The sequence below is a fragment of the Stegostoma tigrinum genome, chromosome 7 (assembly GCF_030684315.1).
Source record: "Stegostoma tigrinum isolate sSteTig4 chromosome 7, sSteTig4.hap1, whole genome shotgun sequence".
Taxonomy (NCBI): Eukaryota; Metazoa; Chordata; class Chondrichthyes; order Orectolobiformes; family Stegostomatidae; genus Stegostoma; species Stegostoma tigrinum.
In genome coordinates this window covers 77,600,600-77,625,584 of record NC_081360.1, presented here as the reverse complement: position 1 = coordinate 77,625,584, position 24,985 = coordinate 77,600,600, and the positions used below count along the sequence as shown (strand labels likewise).

The window sequence follows — 24,985 nt, the reverse complement described above, 5'->3', positions numbered from 1 at the left end:
TAGATCATCCCCAATGTCCTGCAGTCCACGTTCAATCCTTCCCAATTTGGCCCCAACTGTGACCATATCTACATCCAGAATATCGAGACCCTTTAGAAATATTTCTCCCACTGCAATCCAGCCTGCCCCAGCTCAGAGCCTCCCTCTCCCAGACAAGCAAAGGACCTCTCCTGATTTTTATCCTCCGCAGGATCCACAGACTGAACACACAGTTCCACTCAGCTTTATTGAACACTAAAAACCATAAGTACAACAAACTCACTGGTCCCTGCCACCCAAAATGGGATTCTTCCACCTCCCAAATTCCCAGCCCGGCCCTGCACCTCCCACACAATGGACCCGCCGCCATTGGCCATGAGGCCACTGCTGGAGAACCCATCGATAACGTCACATCCGCCACTGCCGGGCACACCACTTCTGGGACAGCGAGTGCTACCACTGCTGTAGCCACCGCCACCACTTCTGCAACTAACACCACAGACCTTACTGTCACCGCTACTGCTGCCCCTACCCCGCTTCGCCCACTGCTGACGCCAACGCAACTCTGTCGATCGCTGACGCCAATGGAACTCTGCCCACCACTGACGTTTACGGAACCCCGCCCTCTGTCGACGCCGACAGAATCCCACCCACTGCCGACGCTGACATCGCTGCACTCACAGCCTCCATAGCCAGCAGCTCCAGAGGAGACAGCCACACTGAGCCCTGCCGAATCTTCACCAGCCCCCCAGACCTCCCCCTGACTGAGGACGAACAGTCAGTCCTGCGTAAGGGGCTCATCTTTGTCCCCCTCCACCCACACGTCAACGAATACCAGTCACATTTGGACATTGAGCAGTTTCTCCACTGCCTCCGCCTCCATACTTACTTCTCCAGTGGTGAGCCTAACCCTCCCTCTACCATCCACTTCACCCAAGCCCAATGCATCCCCTCCTCCTGGACACCACCTCCAGGCCTCCTATCCTCCCTCAACCTCTTCATCTCCAACTACCGTCAAGAGATCAATCGCCTCATCCTCTCTACACCTCTCAACCACTCCAACCTCTCCCCCGCAGAACGTACAGCCTTCCACTCCCTCCACTCTAATCCCATCTTCACCATAAAACTGCAGACAAGGGAGGCGCAGTTGTAGTATGGCACAGTGACCTCTACGTTGCTGAGGCCAGATGCCAATACTGCGACACCTCCTCCTACCGCTCCCTGGATCATGACCGCACCGCCGAGCACTATACCATCATCTTCCAAACCATCCACAACCTCATCACGTCAGGTGACCCCCCACCCAAAACCTCTAACCTCGTTATTCCCCAACCCCGCACCGCCCGCTTATACCTCCTTCCTAAAATCCACAAATCCGCCTGCTCTGGTCGACCCATTGTCTCCGCCTGCTCCTGCCCCACCAAGCTCATCTCCATCTATCTGGACTCCATTTTCTCCCCCCTTGGTCCAGGAACTTCCTACCTTCACCTGTGACACCACCAACACCCTTCACCTCCTCCAGAACTTCCAATTCCCCGGTCCCCAACACTTCATTTTGACCATGGACGCCCAGTCCCCACACACCTGCATTCCCCATGCAGATGGCCTAAAAGCCCTCTGCTTCTTCCTGTCCCGCAGACCCAATGGGTCCCCCTCCACCGACACCCTCATCCACCTAGCCTAACTCGTCCTCACCCTCAACAACTTCTCTTTTGATTCCTCCCACTTCCTACAGACTAAGCGGGTGGCCATGGGTACCCGCGTGGGCCCCAGCTATGCCTGCCTCTTTGTAGGTTACGTGGAACAGTCCCTCTTTCGCACCTACACTGGCCCCAAACCCCACCTCTTCTTCCATTGCATTGATGACTGTATCTGCGTTGCCTCATGCTCCCCAGAGGAGCTCGAATAGTTCATCCATTTCACCAACACCTTCCACCCCAACCTCAAGTTCACCTGGGCCATCTCCAGAACATCCCTCACCTTCCTGGACCTCTTTATCTCCATCTCAGGCAATCACCTAGAAACCGATATCCATTTCAAGACCACCGACTTCCACAGCTACCTAGAATACACATCCTCCCACCCACCTTCATGCAAAAATTCCATCCCCTATTCCCAATTCCTTTGCTTCCGCCGCATCTGCTCCCAGGATGAGGCATTCCACTGACGTACATCCCAGATGTCCCCTTTCTTCAAGGACCGCAACTCCTCCCCCCCACCCTCGCAGTAGTCGAGAATGCCTTCGACTGTATCTCCCTCATTTCCCACAACTCATCCCTCACACCTCGTCCCCTCAAAAACCGCCAAAAGACAATCCCCCTTGTCTTCACATACCACCCCACCAACCTCCGGATACAACGCATCATCCTCCGACACTTCCGACATCTACAATCCGACTCCACCTCCAAAGACATTTTTCCATCTCCACCCTTGTCTGTTTTCCAGAGGGGCCACTCTCTCTGTGACTCCCTCCTCCGCTCCACACTCCCTTCCAAACCCACCACGCCCAGCACTTTTCCCTGCAACCACTGGACATGCTACACTTGCCCCCACACCTCCTCCCTCACCCCCATCTAAGGCCCCAAGAAGACGTTCCACATCAAGCAGATGTTAACCTGCACATCTGTCAATATGGTATACTATATCCACTGAACCCATCGTGGCCTCCTCTACATGAGGGAAAGCAAGCGGAGGCTTCGGGACAGCTTTGAAGAACACCTACGCTTGGTTCGCAATAAACAACTGCACCTCCCAGTCATGAACCATTTCAACTCCCCCTCCCATTCCTCAGATAACATGCCCATCCTGGGCCTCCTGCAGTGCCACAATGATGCCACCCGAAGGTTGCAGGAACAGCAACTCACATTCTGCTTGGGAACCCTGCAGCCCAATGGTATCAATGTGGATTTCACCAGCTTAAAAATCTCCCCTCCCCCCCACTGCATCCCAAAACCACCCCAGTTCGTCCCCACCTCCCTAACCTGTTCTTCTCACCTGTCATCTCCTCCCACCTCAAGCTACACCTCCATTTCCTACCTACTAACCTCATCCCGCCCCCTTGACCTGACCGTCCTCCCCGGACTGACCTATCCCTTCCCTACCTCCTCACCTACACTCACCTCACAGGCTACATTCCCCCCCCCCCCCCACCCCGACTTTTACCTTGTCTGTCTCCTCTCCACCTATCTTCTCCTCTATCCATCTTTGATCCGCCTCCCACTTTCTCCCTATTTATTTCAGAACCCTCTCCTCCTCCCCCTTTTCAGATGAAGGGTCTCAGCCCGAAACATCAGCTTTTGTGCTCCTAAGAATCTGCTTGTTCTCACATTGTTCCACACCCTGTTATCTCGGGTACTCCAGCATCTGCAGTTCCCATTGTCTCTGATACACTTGTGCAATGCTCTTAAGTTTGCATTCTGCCAATACCTGTCAACAACTAACCTCATTAGAGCCTTGTTCCAAACATGGAGGGAAAGACTGATCTCCAGTATGAATTCTCTCTTCAGTGTCATCACCCGATTTAGAAATAGTCTCGTCAGATGAATGTTTCTGCAGAATCATGAGGGTGTACTTTGCCTGGCCATCAATTCAGGTTGATCTCTGTTCATGCACAAAACTCCCACCAAACGAATATCTTATTCTGAATATTTAAACTGATTTTACCTGCAATTGTCAGGAATGAAATTAATGATTAATGCTGGATTGAGATTCAAAAATATTTGTGTCCAAGTTGATTAATGCGATTATCTAGCAGACGTTTAATATGGATTTAAGAATTCTTAGCTACAATGACTGAGTGAAAATTTGCAATCTTAAGATGGGAATGCTTATCTAAGAGTAACACTAAATCACATTGAGTAGACAAGGAGAGGGTACTGTACTCTGTCTCTGAATATGGTGAATTAGGACTACTAAAAGCTCTAAATTCCATCAGGATTTCATAAGAAAAGCTGCAGGAGCAGTAATTACTGTTACCAACTGAGAGTTTTGTGTCCTTTCTCTGGCAATTAAAGATGAAAAAGGCTCGTGGTGAGACTTGCCTTGACTTCAAGGTAGCATTTACACAAGTTATAACTCATATCCGCAAACAGAAATTGCTGGAAAAACTGAGCAGGCCTCCCTGTAGAGAAAGTGGAGTTTATATTTCTAGTCCAGTGATGCCATTTTCAGAACAATTTTCTCCCCCAGCAATTTTTGTTTGTGTATCTGATTTATGGCTTTCAGATTTCTTGTTTTATTTTAAATGAATAACTCATACCCAATTCAAAGAGAATTTAAGGCTTTCTGCTGAGTGTAATCATTACTCGTACAAAGGGCTACAGCAGTCGTGTTGGAGGTCAATCACTTAATTAAAGATATCACAACAGGGAATCATCATGTAATCTAAACCAAAACATTTACGAGATCTTCAGCAATGACTTTCCTTCCATCATAATGTCAAGAGTGGGGATGTCTGCATATGTTTTGCATGTTTCTCTGAAACTAAAACAGTCTGCTTCTATTTCCAGCAAGACCTGGACAATATGCAGGCTTTTGCTGATAAGTAATAAGGAACATTCACACCATACAAGTTTTAAACAATGACTGTGTCCAAGAAGAGAGTATTTGGTGTTACCATTGCTGAATCTCACACTATTGATGAGAAGTTGAACTGGGCCAGGAATATAAATAGCATGACAATGAGCAGGTTGGAGGCTAGGAATTATGCAGGTAGTGACTCACAACCTGAATCCTTGAATCCTGTCTACTGGCTACAAAGCATAATTTTGGAATGTGGTGGAATGTTATTAGTGTATGAATACAGCTCCAATAACAAGCTTCACGCCATCCACGACAAAGCAGCCCACATGCATCACCTTCATTATTCACTTCCTCCATCAGCAATGCACAATGGCAGCGGTATTTACCATCTTAAAGATGTGCTGCAATAACTCACCAAGGATCCTGAAAAAGCACTTTCCAAATCTACCAACTGGAAGGACAAAAGCAACTAATGCATAGGAACACTGGTGCCTACAATTTCTCCTTGAGGCTCCATACTATCCAGGCTTTGATCTAATTTGCTATTCCTTCAACGTCACTGATCAAGATCCTGGAATTAGCAAGAACTGCAGATGCTGGAGTCAATACAGTGTGGAGCTGGCGGAACCCAGCAGGTCAAGCAGCATCAGAAGAGCAGGAAAGTTGACATTTTGGGCCTGCAACCTTCGTCAGGAATGAAGAAGGGTCTAGGCCCAAAACGTCACCTCTCCTACTCCTCTGTTGCTGCCTCATAGAAATATAGAAGATAGGAGCTTGAGGAGGCCATTTGGCCCTTCGAGCCTACTCTGCCATTCTTCGCAATCAGGGCTGAATATCCAACTCAATAGTCTAATCCTGCTTCCTCCCCATAACCTTTGACCCCATTCATCCCAAGTGCTATATTTAGTTGCCTCTTGAATAATTCAATATTTTGACATCAACTACTTCCTGTGGTATTAAATTCCACTGGCTCACCACTCTTCGGGTGAAGAAATATCTCCTCATTCCTGTCCTAAATGGCCTATCCCAAATCTTCATTCCATGACTCCTGGTTCTGGACATACCCACCATCAGGAACATTCTCCCTACATCTACCCTGCCCAGTCCTGTTAGAATTTTGTAAGTCTCTATGAGATTCCCCCCTCATTCATTAGAACTCTCATGAAAACAATCCCAACCTCATCAATCTCTTCTCATGTGTCAGACCCACCATCCCCAGGATCAGCCTGGTAAATCTTTGCTGCACTGCCTTGAGACGAAGAGCATCCGTCCTGAGAAAAGTAGAGCAAAACACCTGCCGTGTACCTCCGGATCCACACTATATTGACCAATATCCTGCAACTGTCTTCCCAACAGCACTGTGGGTGTACCTATTCCCATAGACTGCAATAGTTCAGGAAGGCAGTTTCTCACTATCCCTTTGAGACCAGGAGAAATGAGCAATAAATGCTGCACAGCTAGCAATGCCCACATCCTACTAACAAATAAACTTTGAGCTTTCTTTTTGATCTTCTCCTTTCATATCTCCCAATGTGGCTTAGTGTCATGTTTTGCTTTGTAACTCTCCGATGCAACATTCTGGAAGGTTTTCTGTGTGGAGTCCCGATATAAATAGAAAGTGCTATTCTTACAATAACTGACAAAATGCTGCTTGAAAGACAAGTCGAACAAGATCTCTTTTAATCAAAAAACTTTCCATTTTGACATAAAATTGATAAGCTTCTCTTAAATTTGTTTTCTCCAGTGGCATCGATGAGAAAAGGCCTATTATAGCAATGTGGAACAGCATAATTGCAAATCACAGGAAAAGCAATAAACCGAGGTTCATTCTTAGACCTAGGCCTGAAAATAGATTGAGATGATTAGGATTCTTGTTTGAGCATGGCAAGTTAACCCTGGGATCAGTTTGAACCCAGTGTGGCACCAAGCAAATGAGCAGGAAGACATACCTAAAAACTTGAATCCTTGCAGTTAAACTGGTTTTTATTTCAGTACAAAATAAATTGAGTGTACTTACAGTTTCTCCTACATTACTGTAAAAATCTCTGATCGTGAACAAACAGTACTGTTTCAAAATTAGTCCTCGACTGCAGCAAATTAACTTTGAGCTTTGAAGTGGGATTTTTGAACCTTACTATATAACATTGAAATCTAAGTCTCTGTGCCCAAATCCTAAACTTTGGAATTACTTTCTGAACTCTCTCCACCTCTTTCTTTAAGGTGTTCATTAAAAACACCTCCTTGAGTAAGCCTTGTTCCCTTGGGGTAATATTTCATCGGTAGTTCCATGTGATGTGTTATCATTGTATTCCTGGGAAAGACATTACGACCTTTTTTGTGTTAAGGTTATCAACCTCCTGCAAGTAATATGTGGGGAGTGGCATACCATAGGATTTGGTTCAATTTTCTATATTATTATCTGTTGTCGAAGGTAATGGCTCTGAAGAAGTTGCTGTTCATGTTAAATGCCTTCACACTTTCTCCACGTGTTTCGCATAGTTTGTAGGTGGAGACAGCATTTTATTTGTGCTTTTGGATTGAGAAGATCCGACTGCACCAGTTCCCTTCGGTTCACCTAGATATTGGCCAAATGTACTTGTATTTACTTTTATCATGCAATAAACATCTTGCTATCTAAGAACAGGCTTTCTTTTTGCAGGTTGTTTATATTCTGTACCACAAATGACTAGGTAGGCTCAAGGCAAAACAAAGAGAAAGAAGATTGCTAGCAATATGCTACTCAAAATATCCTCTTTACACTACCACATTCCAATGGAGATAGTAACTAACACAAGGTGCCCGGAGGAGGCATAAAATGCCACATGATTGCAGCAGTGATAATGGGAACTGCAGATGCTGGAGAATTCCAAGATAATAAAATGTGAGGCTGGATGAACACAGCAGGCCAAGCAGCATCTCAGTGCTCCTGAGATGCTGCTTGGCCTGCTGTGTTCATCCAGCCTCACACATGATTGCAGCAGTGTGGATCTAATCCTACCACATGGTGAAAAGATCCAGAAGAAAAAAGAAATAACAGCAAGAGCATTTAACTCTTGAAGAACTATATGATTTAAAGAAGACAGCCATTAATTAGCTGGAAAGCAATCGCCAAAACTGAGAGACAGCAGGAGAGTACAAAATCTCAAACCTAGCACTCCAAAGGCATAGCTTCATTCAGAAAGGGGCTGCTTGAGTAAATGGGTCTGGGAAATAAAAGAAACTTAGAAAATGCATAGGCCTCAGTTAAAAAGGATCTGCAAGTTGGAATTGAAGGCGCCAGGAGGTGAAATTAAAGATCCATTATGGAAAAGGGTAAACTTTATGAAAATTGGTACAAATACCAAAAAGGGAAAAAGTTGCAAAAGATAATGTTTCTGAAGGGACTAATACTCATGGCGTTACATTAGCTTCACAAATTCAACTGATGTCTCACACAATCTGTGATTGGAGATGAGGAGTTCCAGTCCACCTTTCAGAGGAATCAACAGTATTTGTACCAGCTTCCTCAGGTCCTAGTAGATATGCCTAACCAACTGCAGTTGTACTTAATGCTACCCTGGATTATCATTACACTCCTGTGATAGTTCTTTTTTTACATTCTTCTTATCTAAGAACAGTGCCTCTTCTGTTGGTCCTATAAAGCGCTGTATCCTCTTCCTCTAATCCCTAAGTGCAAAACAAGGCAAAGACAAAGGGGGGTGGGTGACAACAAACTCCCTCAAACAATCCTCTCCCAATACTATATATTAGTAGAGGTGGCAAATACCACTAAAGCATCAGGAGTGATAATGGGAACTGCAGATGCTGGAGAATCCAAGATAACAAAGTGTGAAGCTGGATGAACACAGCAGGCCAAGCAGCATCTCAGGAGCACAAAAGCTGACATTTCGGGCCTAGACCCTTCATCAGGGAGTTCATCGAGCCTCACATTTTATTATCAAGGCATCAGGAGTGGTCATTTCAGAAAAAGACAGCATTGTCAAGGCAGCCTAACTTGCGAGACATCAGTCCTTATTAAAGTTGTGACAGTAATCTGTCAAGCCACTTAATGCAAAAACACCAGCTAATCAAAGGTGTTAACAAATCAAGCTTTGCCAATTGTAGTTTAAAGAAAATATATCTCTCCCAATTGTTTCTGCAATAGAACAAAATATAAAAGATGCATCACATATTTAATGATGCCAGTAGCAGACCTAACAAATCCCTTGATAAAAGCAATGGATGTTATAGGATCGCTTGGGGGGTGGGGGGGGGGGGGGGGTATGTGATGGCTCAGCACAGACAAAAGGTGTATTCATCTTTAATGTTCCCTAAGCATAATGAGACCCAGTAGCACAAATGTGCATGAAAGATCATAAATTCTCTATCTGTGAAAAATCTCCAGATGAGCACAAACTTTGATGTTTTTCTCTGTATTCCCAGCTCAAACTGCAAAAGCCAAATAATCCTTGTTAAATGGTATCCGGCATTGCCCCAGCTTGAAAGAGGGAATAAAAAGAAAATATTACAGATTCTGGAAATCTGAAATAAAACAGAAAGTGCTGGAGAAGTTGATGAATTCTGAAGAGGTGTCCTCTCAGACTCATGGTTAACTTTGTTTCTTTCTCCAAGTTTCTCCAGCGTATTCTGCTTTTGTTGTTCAAAGAGTAAATATTGCAACAATTCCAGCTGAATTTCATTTGTTTGCTTAATTAGCAACACATAGTTAGGGTTTAAATCACATGTCAAGTTCTGGTAGCTTTTTGGCCAATATTTCTAAACAATTCAGAGGTGATACAACCAATTTCAGACAATTTTACTTTAAAAATAACAAGGACCATTGATGTCTCCAGGAATGAATTTTAGCTGCAGTGGTATGTCAGAAAGCATATATTTTTCATTTGTCCTTATTCTGGAATATGCACTGAAATGCAAGTTGGATTCATTTGACAAGCAACAAAAACTTAAGAGTTTTGCAATTTTCAAAAAAAAACCTATCTTCTTTTCTCTCCATCTTCGGTCCGCCTCCCCCTCTCTCCCTATTTATTCCAGAACCCTCACCCCATCCCCCTCTCTGATGAAGGGTCTGGGCCCGAAACGTCAGCTTTTGTGCTCCTGAGATGCTGCTGGACCTGCTGTGTTCATCCAGCCTCACATTTTATTATCTTGAACTCTCCAGCATCTGTAGTTCCCATTATCAAGGGTTGCATGTTGTTGAGCTGTGCGCTACAATGATGGTTTTTGGAAATCCAACAGGGAAATGTCGAGCATTTTTTTGCATTCAAGAAATTCTGCCTAACAGCAGCTCTCTGATTGGTTGAGCTACAGAGTACTAAATGCGAAAAGTGATTAGCAGAGGGAATGAAAACAAGCAGCCTGCAGGCATCTTCCCTCTCTCTGTGTCTGACTTCATGTGGAGCCTGAGACACATTCGAGAAAGCTTACAAAAAACTAAAAAAGATCTGAGCAACTGAAAATTGAATAGCAACAATTACCGCACAAACAACAGCATCTGGTGATTCAAAATCAAAATGCCTCTGAAAAACATAAGAGCTGTCCAACTTGTGGTCTTCACAACTCAATTTACCCTGTCTATATTGTTTTCCAAATATAGTTTATGTGTAAAATGTTTTGTCTTTTGCCTGTCTGAATTGTAATTTAATGAGAATGTGTGTGAGAGGATGGCCCTTAAGGAAGCCTGTCTTTTCACTATTCTCGCTAAAATTAAGTGTTACAGTGAAAAGGGCTCATTTTAACTCTTGCGGAAATAACTTGGTGTGATTTGCTCTGAACCTGGGTCATAGCCGCGCAGGAATATCAATCATCTAGTTGGTCTCATTTGGTTTCCTATGCATTTGCACATTTTATGACTGCTTTGAAAGGGAGGGAGCATGATTATCAGCTCATTGTTCCCAGATACATTGTGACATGTGAGAAACAGGAGCCAGAACTGTTTAGAGTTGTAGAGTTGTACAGCACAGAAACACACCCTTCGGTTCTCGTCCATACTGACCAGATATGCTAAATTAATTGAGTTCTATATCCCTTTAAACTCTGCCTATTCATGTATCCATCCAGATGTCTTTTAAATGTCGTAATTATACCAACCTCCACCACTTCCTCTGAGAGCTAATTCCATACATGCACCACCCTTTTGTGTGAAAACTTTGCCCCTCAGGTCCCTTTTAAATCTTTCCCTTCTCATATTAGACCTTTGCCTTCTACTTTAGACTCCCCTACCCTTGGAAAAAGATCTTGGCTGTTCATCCTGCCCCTGTCTCTCATGATTCTATAAACCTCCATACGGTCAGCCCTCAGCCTCCGAAGCTGCAGGAAAAAATTTCCTAGCCTATTCAGCCTCTCCCTGTAACTCAAACCCTGGCAACATCCTTGTAAATCTTTTCTGCACCTTCTCAGGTTAAAAACATCTTTTCTATTGCAAGGATACCAGGACTGAATGCAATACTCCAAAGTGATCTGAGTAATGTCTTGAGATAATGGGAACTGCAGATGCTGGAGAATCCGAGATAACAAATCGTGGAGCTGGATGAACACAGCAGGCCAAGCAGCATCTTAGGAGCTGTGTTCATCCAGCTCCACGATTTGTTATCTAAGTAATGTCCTGTACAGCTGCTACATGACACATTAACTCCTATACTCGATGCACTGACCAATAAAGGCTAGTGTACCCATACCATCTTCCTACCCGTGTCGATCCGTGACTCTACTTTCAAGGAACAATGACACTGCGCCCAAAATCTCCTCCTGTAGCAACACTCCCCAGGACTCTACCGTTCAGAGTATAAACCCTGCTCTGATTTACTTGATCAAAGTGCAACACCTCACATATACCTAAATTTAACTCCATCTGCCACTCCTTGGCCCATTGGCCTGTCTGATCAAGGTCCCATTATACTCTGGGATAGCTTTCTTCACTGTCCACAACATCACCAATTTTGGTGTCATCTGTAAATTTACTAATTATTCCTCATGCATTCACATCCAAATCGTTCACATAAATGACAAAGTGCAGTGGGCCCGGCACCAAACCTTGAGGTACACTGCTAGTTTTAGCCTCTAGTCCAAAACAAAGCCCACCATCAGCCTGTCTCATATCTTGAAGTCAATTTTGTATTCAAATTGCTTGCTGTCCCTGGATTCCATGTGATCTAACTTTGGTAACCAGTCTACCATTTGGAAACTTTAGGGGGAGGCAATGGCCTTGTGGTATTATCGTTGGATTGTTAATCCAGAGACACAGATACTGTTCTGGGGACTTTGGTTCAGATCCCGCTATGGAAGATGGTAGAATTTGAATTCAATAAATACATCTCAAATTAAGAATCTAATGATGACCATAAACCCACTGTTGATTGTCAGTAAAAAAGAAATATCTGGTTCACTAATGTCCTTTAGGGAAGGAAGCTGCTATCCTTACCTGGTATGGCCTACATGAGACTCCAGAAACGCAGTGACTCTGGGCCCACAGCAATGTGGTTGACTTTAATTTGCTCTCTGGGCAATTAGGGATGGCTGCTCTCATCCTATGAATGAATAAAGAAACTTGTTGCAAGTTGTGCTGATATTCATATCGACGGCACTTACCACTCTGCCTTCATCAATCTTCTTTATCACTTCTTCACAAAATTCTAGGACCTAATTTAATTACAGAGAAAAACAGTCGCTGGTGGGAGTTGGGATGTGAGGGTGCAGACAATTACTTCACAAGGTACCCTTTACAAGGCAGTCGTCTGTTGTACTTTGAGTGACTGCTTCCCAAACAAGACCCTGAGCTACTTGTTGCCTGTCACTTTAACACACCACCTGTTCACTGGCCAACGTCTCTGTCTCTGGCTTGTTGCAGTGCTCCAGCAAAGCTAACCAAAGCTGGAATAACAGCACCTTATTTTCCACTTGGGACCCTGCAGTCCTCTGGGTTCAATGTTGAGCTCGATAACTTTCAGGCCTAAACTCTCCCATATCCTCGTCCCCTACGTCACACACCAGGCCTTGTTACCACATAACCTGCCATTACACACTACCTATTGTTAGTCACTAACAGTCCCCATTAACAACTATTCATCTTCCCACCTTCACTTCGCTACTCCTTTGTCTATCCAATTGCTCTTCTCTTTCTTCGGACTCTATCCTGTCGTTTACTCCCTGTCCCAACCCCCTACCGACTTTCTGCATATAAACTGATGTTTTCCCAGTTACTATCAGTTCTGAGGAAGGATCACCGGACCCGAAGCATTAACTCTGATTTTTGTTTTCACAGATGTTGCCAGACCTGCTGAGCTTTTCGAGCAACTTCAGTTTTTGTGTTTGTTGTTCTGCCTGATGCTGGCACAGCCTGATGCTGGATACCACCATGGGCAGTGTACCTCTGTTATCAATAGTTAGTAAACATCTTAATGAGCTTAACTGCCTACCAGTTTTATGGAGGCTGTCAGTATTAAAGGGCTCCAGACCCATGTCAGGCAAAATGGTCAACATTGAGAATTTGGTTCACTGGATTGCCTCATCACACTCAGGCCCCTCCACCTGCATTCTGTGCCTAGGTATGGCCAAAAGCCTATGTGATTGACAAGAGAGAATCTAATTTAAAAGAAATTTGGTAATGTTGTTGAGTTTTCTCTCTCACACAACTGGTATCTTTTGTGTTGCGCAGTGACTAATTTATTGATTCAGTGTTGTTGAACTCAACAACAGTATGATATCATGATATTTGGAGTCACTGAACTGATCATTCTTGACATGGAGTACCAAAACAATATTATGATTTCTGAAAATGTTCATCATTTGTTTAAATTATTATTTTTAGAAAAGTACATTAGTTTCCAAAGCTCCACAACTTGGACACATGAGCACTACAAGGCGGTTCAGGCTAGCTGTGTGGTACTTTGAATAAGGGCCTCATATTTCTCAGCCTCACATCTAAATATCTTGAACATTTATCATTGGCACCTCAGTAGATGACTATCTGAAGACCTTTACTTAAAGTCTTCATGAGGTAGCCTGAAAATCTTGTAGAGATGTACTCGGATAAGTGCAGTCTGCTGTTATCCCCTTTGAAAATCTAGGAATGGGAGCATTTTCTTGCTGCTCTCTTTCAGGAACAGCGGATTTGGTCTCTTTTTTTTTAGATACTTATCCAAGTTAAGGACTGAACCGATACAGTTTCCAGTGATAACTTGGTTGGTAACAAATGTGCATTTATTTTGTTGTAAGGTAAATATCAGTTTTACTTCTCGGTGCACCATTTTAAGCCAGGCTATCATAATAAGTTAAATAATTCCCATTTTGTGCTACAAATGCATATATTCTACTTTATTTTTCAAGTTCTGGGTTAATCAAAATTTTGTTATTTTAAGGTCATTATGAAGAGGTTGGTTTCTAAATAAAACTCGTGATGAATTTAATCTTTTCCAGAACCCTTTGATCGACAACCTGTACTTTTGATTGCCAATGTTAAAAGTATTGTGGTGACCAGTTTGAATGGATCAAGTGTTCCTGCTCAGAATTCTGTCACTGCTAATGGAATCATTGCTCTGGATTTTATTTATGATGAGGAACTGGTCTGCTGGATAATAGCTGAAGAAATGTCTACTCATGCTGAACTGAAGTGTGCCAAGTTGACACCGCTGAATGGATTTACTGAAGAGAGAGTCATCAATATTTCACACAGCCTCCACAGTGAGTATTTTCAGCATCTAGAAATACTTAAGCATTCATAGTTAAATTATGTTTTAAATTTGCAATCAACCTATTGCAGTGCATTTTGAATCACTCCATTGAATGCCTTTGACAAAGTCTAATGACTGTCAAACATTTCACATGCCTTGAAAGGCTGTTAATTCAATGATGATTACTAAATTAAAATGCAACCATATACATATGGAGATTTGCTTTAAAAATATCTTGACTTTCTAGGAAAACATGAGGCTCACAGTAATTTCAGGTTTATAAAATCTTAGTTGCTATGAGTAAGTACCTTGTGTCTTGTCCATCAGTCAGTATATCAGAATACATTTAAGAGACATAGTATATGAGTATACTTTAAGAGACATGCTTATGATATCATCACTGTTTCATCGCATGTGACCTAAGGGTACAAAGATATCAGACTCCATCTTCGCTCAAATTATTTTTCCGAAGAGGGATCTCAGAGAAGCTCATTGAGTTAAAGTCATCACTTCTGCACCAATTCAAGCCTTCATGAAGGATCTCCTGAGGAAGAAATAAAAGCCATATCAATAACAATTCACTTGAGGATTGATCCAACTATGGAACCGTCGGCAGGTCAACAATAGTTGAGTACTGCCAACACTATTAAGATAATCAGCAAAATACACTTCAAGAAGATAAAAGGTAACAGATGCCATTGTCACACTTACCTAAAGGCAGTCCACATCAGATTTTCTTTACATGTGAAAAGCATGTGGCGCGAGGGATATTAGACAAACATGTGCAGGAAATCTGCTTCCAAACATCAAGCCAAAACAGAGATAACGAGGTGTAGAGCTGGATGAACACAGCAGGCCAAGCGGCATCAGAGGAGCAGGAGAGTTGACATTTCAGGCCTAGACCCTTCTTCGGAATATCACTGGACCAAAACATTTGTGATTAATAAGATTGGACAACACTGGCAGCAAGGAAACTGTTGAGAAAGTACCCAGATGCAAACATATCAATAAAAGCAAAGTACTGGAACATTTGAAAGAAGCACACAAAATTCTGGAGAAAATCAATATTCAGAAGTAGCGACAGGCCTATGGCAGTATCTGTAGAGAGAAAATAGCGTTGATGTTTTGCATTGAATCCAAAATGCTTTCTTCAAAAACCATCAATGAATTTCAGAGCCAACCAGATAGAAGGCAAATTTCAGAAGATGACCAAGATTTCTATATTATTAGCTTCACTCACCATGTCAATGGTCTAAGATGATGCGATGTTTTTAGAACTGTTACCATCATATGACAAGTCAGACCTGCGTAATTATAAGTGAAAATTGATGCAGGAGATAGCTCCAAAATATTGTTACTGTGCATCCTGTAAGTTATGTATTTCAGCATGTGGCAGTCCACAGTACAGAGTTAGTGTGAACAGCTGTAATCAACAACAGCTGAAAATGGTTGACTGCAAGACTTGCGGTTGTTCATTATCCAGAGAGAGCAAGGCAATAGTAAGTCAGTTCCTAAGAAGATTGTTTTTCATTATTGCTGTAAAGAGACACACTTGGTATACTGTGACAAGTCATTTACAAGGGCAAGCAAGTTCTAATACCAGAAGTATTTACCATGCACTTGTTTTAACAGGAGACAGGGGTACTGTGGATAAGATAAATGGACAAGTTTTATTTTCTCTGGGGTGCGGGTATTTAAAACTAGAGGGCAAAGATTTAAGGTGACAGGAAAAGACTTAAAAGTATTAATTTTTTCATGAAGAGAGTGGTGCACATATGGAATAAGCTGCCATAGGAAGTGGTGGAGGCTGGTACAATTACGTCATTTAAAAGGCATTTCAATGGTTAAGTGAATAGGGAAGGCGTAGAGGGATATGGACGAAGTGCTGGCAAATGGGAGTAGATTTACTTCAAATATCCAATCGGCGTGGACGAGCTGGGCCAAGGTGTCAGTTTCCATGCTGTATATCTCTATGGGTCAATGACTCTAAATGCACAAGAACTGCACATTTCAGATGAAGAAGTGTGCTGGCCAAGATGAGTCAGGATAGCCAATGACACAAGAAAATATGTGATGATGTCAAATGTAATAACACTAGAAACAGAGGGAGCATCCACAACCACATAATTTTCCAATAACTCCTTGGATGAAAGTAGTAATATTCACAATGCACGTGGAAAACTATATCCTTGTGATGGAGTGATAATGGGAACTGCAGATGCTGGAGAATCCAAGATAACAAAGTGTGGAGCTGGATGAACACAGCAGGCCAAGCAGCATCTCAGGAGCACAAAAGCTGACGTTTCAGGCCTAGACCCTTCATCTGATGAAGGGTCTAGGCCCAAAACGTCAGCTTTTGTGCTCTTGAGATGCTGCTTGGCCTGCTGTGTTCATCCAGCTCCAAACTTTGTTGTCCTTGTGATGGATTACTTCTCTAAATTACCCATTGTTTGGTGACATAACCGACACAGTGGCTCCTGTTTATTTGATGTCCTGGTATGAATGATGTCTGGCAACAGATTGCAATTCACTGGCAGAAAATATCAGGACAAGTGATGCATATCACATTGCCTCCTACTATCCACTCTCAAACAGTGTAGCCGAGCCTCCAATACAAATGATCAAATCAGTTACAATTCAATTCAAAGCAATAAAGCAGGATTTTCACAGTGCATTGCAGCACATTCTCACAACACCAGTGGAGAAAGGATTAGTGTTCCCAGCACAACTTATGTTGAAAACGTAATGCCCAGCAACTAATTGTCTAGCCATTCTGAAGCACAGGACATTTTTGTTCAAATGCAAAGGAGAATCAAAACGATGAATAATGAGAGACCAGGTATTCGAGCTTATGTGTGGGGCAGGGATCTTAACTGGGTCTTTTATTAAATTGTGAAGGAGATGGAGCCAGCTCAGATGTCGGAATAGCACACAAATCATGCACGGATAGTGAGGACAAAACCTGCAATCATGATGATTGAAATATTTCCTAATCAAGCTGTTCAAAGATTGTTATGACGCATCTCTAGAGTAGGTGGGAGCTGAAACTGGGCATCCCTTCTCAGAGATAGGGACACTACCACTGTGCTACAAGACCCCTTTAATGTTTCAAACCAGAGAACTTGTGCTTATGAAACAAGTGTACTACCCACTAATCTGCAGAAACAGATGATTGAATGGTGCTGCTTTGACAGCAGTCAATAACAAGACAATCAAGTTGCCAAGCAAGAGCTGCCGAGTGTAACGCATCCCTCTCCAGCTGGATATATGAACACCAAGTCGACAAATCTTCAAAATATTACATTAATGTTTGAATTGCTAATCTTTTAAACTCTATTTCAGCTATTGCATCACTATTGGATGTGTAAAATGTGTACTTGTACAACATAGAGTCATGGAGTCATACAGCATAGAAATAGACTCCTGGGATGCAACCAGTCCATGCTGAACATAATCCCAAACTAAACAAGCCCCTACCTGCTCCTGGCCCACATCTCTCCAAACTCTTGCTATTCATCTTTGGAAAATGGTTGCGTGGTGAGATCGTGTTTATCTCTCAATCAATATTTCAGTATAATTCTTTAAGAGACACAGTACATTGGTGTTACTTTAAAAAAACATGGGATTGATAACATAGCATCATCTCACTGTGCCATAGCATGTGATCTGAGAGTGTAATGATCTCAGATTTCATCCCAACTCTGACCACTTGGAGTATCGTGCTTGATGTAACTAAGTAACCTCACACTAGTCCAGATTTTTTTGTGCCTGTGAATGTAACAATTGTATAGAATCGCCATTGGTAATAAATGCCTATTGCATCCTTTGAAATCATGTTATTCACCTCAATGATATGAAGAATGGCATGATAACAAATAAAAACATCCTGTTGGAAGTAAAGCCCACATTGCTGCATTTGCTGAATCGTCCAAGCTTTAGAACATAGAAAAGTACAGCACAGTACAGGCCCTTCGGCCCATGATGTTGTGTTTCTATTCATCAGCATGTCCCACACTAGTGAACAAAACAAGTTCTAACTCTTACAGAAATTATTCTATGGCTTTAGTAATCATGTGATTATCAGTAGTCTGCTTCAATAGACAATTGGTGATGCTTGATGCAATGAGCAGGATGTCTATTCTATATGACTGACAACATTGGTGGGAGTTCATGCACATTTTTGAGCTTGAGTAACTTTCTATTATGCTCAATGTAGTTTCATTGCTGACTTGCTGAATGAACACTGATTGGCAGCTTCTCACCCTAGTGATTCAAAAATCAAATGTTTCCTCTGTGGAGCCGAGCCAGAAATGCTCACTTCAAACTTGAGTCTGGAGAGGTGAGGGTCTGTGAGAAGTTACATTACTAGCGGGCAGCAAGGTACGAAGGGATCAATAGAAATGGTTTTTTTGTTAGATTAGGATGGTTCTAGTCTTCTAAAGTAATTAGCAGAGTTTTCTTTAATTTTATTTTGGAGTGGCCTACAACAGCTGTTTACGCAGAACTGGTTTGGTGGTTCAGTGCATTCAGTCTAGAGAGAGAAAAAAAATGTTAGTTTCTCAATTCACTGGGATGACATGCTGGCAGTCAATAATTATTCAGCAGTGACACCAGACTGAGCATAATTATTAAGATGATATGCGAACATAAAACTTGGTAAAATCTTCCAACCATGTTACCTGATACTTTGAGTGCAAATCCAGTGGATTTTGGATGACCAAAATGTCATCGAGATCCCAGGATCTTAGGACTCTGACTTAAAATGCATTTGACAAAGGTAGTGCCTATTTTTTTCCAACCTCAGCTCAAAACTTGAGCAAAGTGGGTCTTAAACAATATGTTCTTTTTTTTTGAGAAATTGTCTCTCGTCAAATTGTTCATCCTTAAAATACTATGCAAAGTGACAAAAATCTTTCTGAAAAACTCCACAACATCACAGGTTAACAGAGATGCTATGGCATAGAAGGAGGACATTCAGCCTGTTGTGTCTGCACTTGCTTGTCAAATGAGCACCATTACCTATTGCCAAATTCTTCTTTATTTTCCCCAATTCTGTGCTCGTTTTTTTTATTCGAAAGCATCATCCAATGCAGTTGTATTTCATATTCTTATTACTTGCACAGTGAAAAAAGATTATCTTTACTTCGTTCTTGCTTCTTTTGCAGATCACATTAAATCTATGCATTCTTGTTCTCTGGTTCTTGCAAGAATAGTTTATCCCAATCTGAATTACTCAGCCTGCACATGATTTTGAAAACCTCTGTTGAGTATTCTCTTAGCCTTCTTCCCTCCAAAGAGGGCAGGGCCAGTCTCTCCTCAAGGCTGAAGTTCTCATCCCTGAAACCATTCTAGTAAACTGCTTCTGTGCTATTTCTAAAACATTCACTTCCTTCCTATGACATCCAGAACGGAATGCGGCACTTCAGCTTTATTTTCTCTAATTTATTTTTGCAATTTGTCCCACTGTCATGGAATATATGGCTATCTTCTAAATGAGTATTTAAAGATCTTCAGCTGTGACTTATTTTGTTTTCATTTGCCATTATTTAGAATTTTGACACTACCCTTTAAGACTAAAATCCCAGGGCTGAGATTTACAAAGGTCTCTGGGTCGAGAACTGTGTGAGTAAGATTTTGAAATTACTCTCTTGGTTGGCATCTCACAATCCCAAAGATTCCAGGTGAGTTTTAATTGTTCCAAGAATGAGGCAAGGTAGCATGGTTTTCTCAGGTGGGGAGTTTGGGAGGAAACTTGCCATCAATGGACAATTCTTTAAGCTCCTTTAGACTCTTGCTATTTATGGCCTGTCTAAAATCAAAAGCAGTTACCATGTTATTTTTCTGGGCGAACCTGAACATTCTTCAACACATCACTGTGCACCTTTGTGTTTGTCGCAAGGCCCAAGCAAATTTCTTTGGCAGGAGTTTTGAGACAAATCAAGATAGCCATCTGGTGCCAGCACCAGCATCAGTTCTTAATTTGTTTTCCAAGAAGACACTCTACTCAGTTCCATCAACAAAGCTTTTCAAGGGGCTGTCAGCAAAATAACATGGCCGCCATCTGGCTTTGCTGCTGTACCTGGGTGTAAATCTTGCCCTCTGGCCAGTGTGGGTCATTAAAAATCATACCTGAAGGTGTAAGGTTGGGACCCAGAATTCATCTGTGTTCTTAGCTTCCAGGCCTGTTTTCTCCAATGTCTCTGAATCAACAACAACTGCTCACATTTGTTTAGCACTTTTAATTCAGTTAAACCTCCCAAGATAATGATTTTAAGGATCATATTTATTACCTGAACTACCCCAAAAGCTTGATTCTGTCTTCTATGCATTAGTGAGCTGAATTGGGCACGATATTTAATCTGATGTCCGATGGTGTATTACTTTCTACGAATTGAATTTTTCTTTTTTAGATAATATTTCCTAATTCTGCTGGACATGTTTAGAACCAACACTCTAAAAACCAATAATTCTCTTCAGTTCCTATATTGTATATATGTGAAGTACTGATGCCCATTATATTTTCATCACATTTAAAGTTTGTCAAAATGTATCTGTGATGTGCTACTTTTTGACTCACTTCCACATTTTATTCTATTCAATTGGCCGCTTCTGATTGTGTGTTGGCACCAGTTGTCTATTTAATGAGTTTATATTCAGCCTCTGAATCTAATCTATTATTGTAAATAAGAAATAATAATAAATCAATCACAGGATACCTCACTCAACAGTTTCGTACTTTTGTGTAATTTCTGTAATGTGTAGCTGCTGCTTCCTACACCAGCCAATTTCTAAAGTGTTTCCAGCTGTCGCCTTGAAAACATGCTGCTTAAAATTAAAATATGGTGATATTGAACTAGGTAAATGCTTTCAGAAGGTTAGATACACTGCAGCAATTAATAATTATTAACTCATGTATTTCAGTTATTCACAAGGCATAAAAAATTGAAAGTTAGCCTATATTTCTAGAGTCATAGAGTCATACAGGAATAGAAAGAGATGTTTTAGTCCAATCTGCCCATGCCGAATAAAATCCCAAAATAAACTTGTCCTACCTGCCTGCTCCTGGCCCATATCCCTCCAAACCTTTCCTTGGTTTAAATGTTGTAATTGTGCTGCATCTACCACTTCTCAGGAAGTTCATTCTACACACGAGCCACCTTCTGTGTGAAAAAAAAAGCCTCAAATGTCTTTTTTAAACATCTCTCCTCTCATTTAAATTTTATTTGCCCTCTAGTCTTGAAATTCCCCATCTTAGCAAAAAGGCAGCTACAATTAACTATGTCTATACCTCTCATTATTTTATGAACTTCTGTTGGGTCACCTCTCAACCTCCTCTGCCCCGATGGAAAAAGTCCCAGCCTATCCAGCCTTTTTTTTATAACTCAAACCTTCCATACTCAACAATAGCCTGGTAAACAGGGCGTGGAGCTAGAGGAACACATCAGGCCAGGCAGCATCAGAGGAGCAGGAAAGCTGACATTTCTGGACCCTTCTTTAGAAATGGGGGAGGAGAAGGGGGCTCTGAAATAACTAGAGAGAGAGGGTTGGTGATAGAAGGTGGATAGGGGAGCAGATAGATGGAGAGAAGATGGACAGGTCAAGGGGGTGGAGAAGAAGTTGGCAAAGGTGAGTGTGGGTAGGAAGCCGGGGGTGAGGGTTGGTCATTGAGGTGGGAGGAGCAGATAGGTGGGAGAGAAGACAGACAGGTCAAAGAGGCGGTGATGAGGAGGGTGCTGGTCTTGGGATGTGATCAGGGTTGGGGACCTCATTATCTCAGACTCCAGCATCGGCAGTTCCTACTATCTCACAGCCTGGTAAATCTCTTCTGAACCTTGTTCAGCCTTATAATACCCTTTTCATAACTGGGTGACTGGAACTGGGCACAGTATTCCAGATGAGGCCTCACCAATGCCCTGTACGAACTCAACATGAATTCCCAACTCCTGTACTCAACAAATGCAAGGATGTCAAACACCTTTTCAACCAATCTGCCTGCATGTGCCGCAAACTTTAAAAAGCTATTTACCTGCACCCCAAGATCCCTCTGTTCTTCGACTTTACCCAAGGCCCCACCATTATTTGTATAAGCCCTATCCTTGTTTGTTGTACCAAAATCCAATGGCTTGCATTTATTTAGATTGAACTCCATCGGCTATATTTCAGCCCATCGACCCATTTGATCAAAATACCTTTGTAAGCTTTTTAAACCTTCTTCCCTGACTACAATGCGGTCAATTTTGGCGTCATCCACAAACTTACTAACCATGCCTTCTATATTCTCATCCAGATCATTTATATCAATGACAAGCCAGAGGACCCAGAACTGGTCTGTGTGGAACACCGCTGCTCACAGGGGTCCAGTCCGAAAAGCAACTTATTCTCTATCTCCTGCCATTCTTCGTTATGTTGCTATCTATCTTTTACTTTTTGCTGATTAGTTTCAGATGGAGGTTCAAACAAGTCCTTGTCTTTCATCTCCATGGGAGATGAGAAGTATTTATTGCTGTACATTTGTTTTAACGTTTGTAATCAATAATTTTTCCCATAGTACATTTGCTGAAACATTCCGACCACCTGTTAGCAATTCGCCATCATTGCCTATTCATTATAACTCAACATGTGTACAAAGGATCAGTATCAAGAGAGCAGACTTCTTGTATTTTCATGTTTGAGGAGCTCTATAACTGTATCGAGTTTCAATTGCATTTCATACATATTACACAGCTGATTCAAAAATACGTATTTGCTTATCAATGAATGAATGAATGAAAGGGGGAAAAAAGCTTTGATGCAATTATCCAGAGAGCCAAAGGTGTATAACCAAGAGAAACTTTTGAATCCTTTACTGTAGAGTAAATTCAAGGGTCCCTCACACCCAAAGGGCACTACATCTAGGCATTGACCTCAAAATACAGTGGTATTGATTCGTTAACCTATGCTTCCCTAAGCACAATATTTGCAACATGCAGCTTAACAATTTATCCCTTGTTGGTGACGACCAAATAATTCACATTCCTAAAATGACATTAACAGAGAACATAGAACATTACAGCACAGTGCAGGCCCTTCAGCCCTCAATGTTGTGCCGACCTGTCATACCAGTCTGAAGCCCATCTAACCTGCACTATTCCATATACGTCCATATGCTTGTCCAATGATGACTGAAGTGTACTTAAAGTTGGCGAACCTACTACCGTTGCAGGCAAGGGTTCCATTCCCTTACTACTCTCTGAGTAAAGAAACTATCTCTGACATCTGTCCTATATCTTTCACCCCTCAATTTAAAGCTATGCCCCCTCGTGCTCGCTGTCACCATCCTAGGAAAAAGGCTCTCCCTATCCACGCTATCTAACCCTCTGATTATTTCATATGTCTCAATTAAGTCACCTCTCAACCTTCTTCTCTCTAATGAAAACTGCTTCAAATTCCTCAGCCTTTCCTCGTAAGACCTTCCCTCCATACCAGGCAACATCCTAGTAAATCTCCTCTGCACCCTTTCCAAACCTTCCACATCCTTCTTATAATGCAGTGACCAGAACTGTACGCAATACTCCAAGTGCAGCCGCACCAGAGTTTTGTACAGCTGCAGCATAAACTCTCGGTTCCGGAACTCGATCCCTCTGTTAATAAAGGCTAAAACACTGTATGCCTTCTTAACAGCCCTGTCAACCTGGGTGGCAACTTTCAAGGATCTGTGTGCATGGACACTGAGATCTCTCTGCTTATCTACACTACCAAGAATCTTACCATTAGCCCAGTACTTTGCATTCCAGTTACTCCTACCAAAGCACATCACCTCACACTTGTCCGCATTAAACTCTATTTGCCACCTCTCAGCCCAGCTCTGCAGCTTATCTATGTCTCTCTGCAACCTACAGCATCCTTCGTCACTATCCACAACTCCACCGACTTTAGTGTCATCTGCAAATTTACTAACCCATCCTTCTACGCCCTCATCCAGGTCATTTATAAAAATGACAAACAGCAGTGGACCCAACACCGACACTTGCGGTACACCACTAGTAACTGGTCTTCAGGATGAACATTTCCCATCAACTACCTTCCCCTGTCTTCTTTCAGCAAGCCAATTTCTGATCCAAACTGCTATATCTCCCACAATCCCATTCCTCTGCATTCTGTACAATAGCCTACTATGGAGAACCTTGTCGAACGCCTTGCTGAAATCCATATACACCACATCAATCGAGTTATTCTCGTGAATCTATCTGGTCACCTTATCAAAGAACTCAATAAGGTTTGTGAGGCACGACCTTCCCTTCACAAAACCGTGCTGACTAGCCCTAATCAATTTATTCTTTTCTAGATGATTATAAATCTTATCTCTTGTAACGTTTTCCAACACTTTACCAACAACTGAGGTAAGGCTCACTGGTCTATAATTACCAGGGTTGTCTCTACTCCCCATCTTGAACAGGGGAACCACATTTGCTATCCTCCAGTCATCTGGCACTATACTGGTAGACAATGACAAGTTAAAGATCAATGCCAAAGGCTCGGCAATTTCCTCCCTGGGCCAGATGGGATTTATCCTTGGATCCTCCCCTTCGCAGAGGATCCAAGGATAAATCCCATCTGGTCCAGGGGACTGATCTATCTTCACACTCTGTAGGATTTCTAACACCTCTTCCTTGTGAACCTTAATCCCACCTAGTCTAGTAGCCTGTATCTCAGTATTCTCCTCAACAACATTGTCGTTTTCTAGAGTGAATATTGTCAAAAAATATTCATTTAGTGCTTCCCCTATCTCCTCTGACTCCACACACAGCTTTCCACTAGTATCCTTGATTGGCCCTAATCTT

General features: G+C 42.3%; 1 protein-coding gene across 1 annotated transcript in view; it reads left to right on the top strand.

Moving 5' to 3' along the window:
- The window catches only part of LOC125454115 (low-density lipoprotein receptor-related protein 1-like), a 1,886,982-nt gene that overhangs the window by 665,759 nt on the left and 1,196,238 nt on the right, over positions 1 to 24,985 (top strand). Inside the window, exon 6 of the mRNA XM_048534492.2 lies at positions 13,912 to 14,175. Coding sequence (XP_048390449.1) covers positions 13,912 to 14,175 — 264 coding nt within the window. The remainder of the gene's footprint in view (positions 1 to 13,911; positions 14,176 to 24,985) is intronic.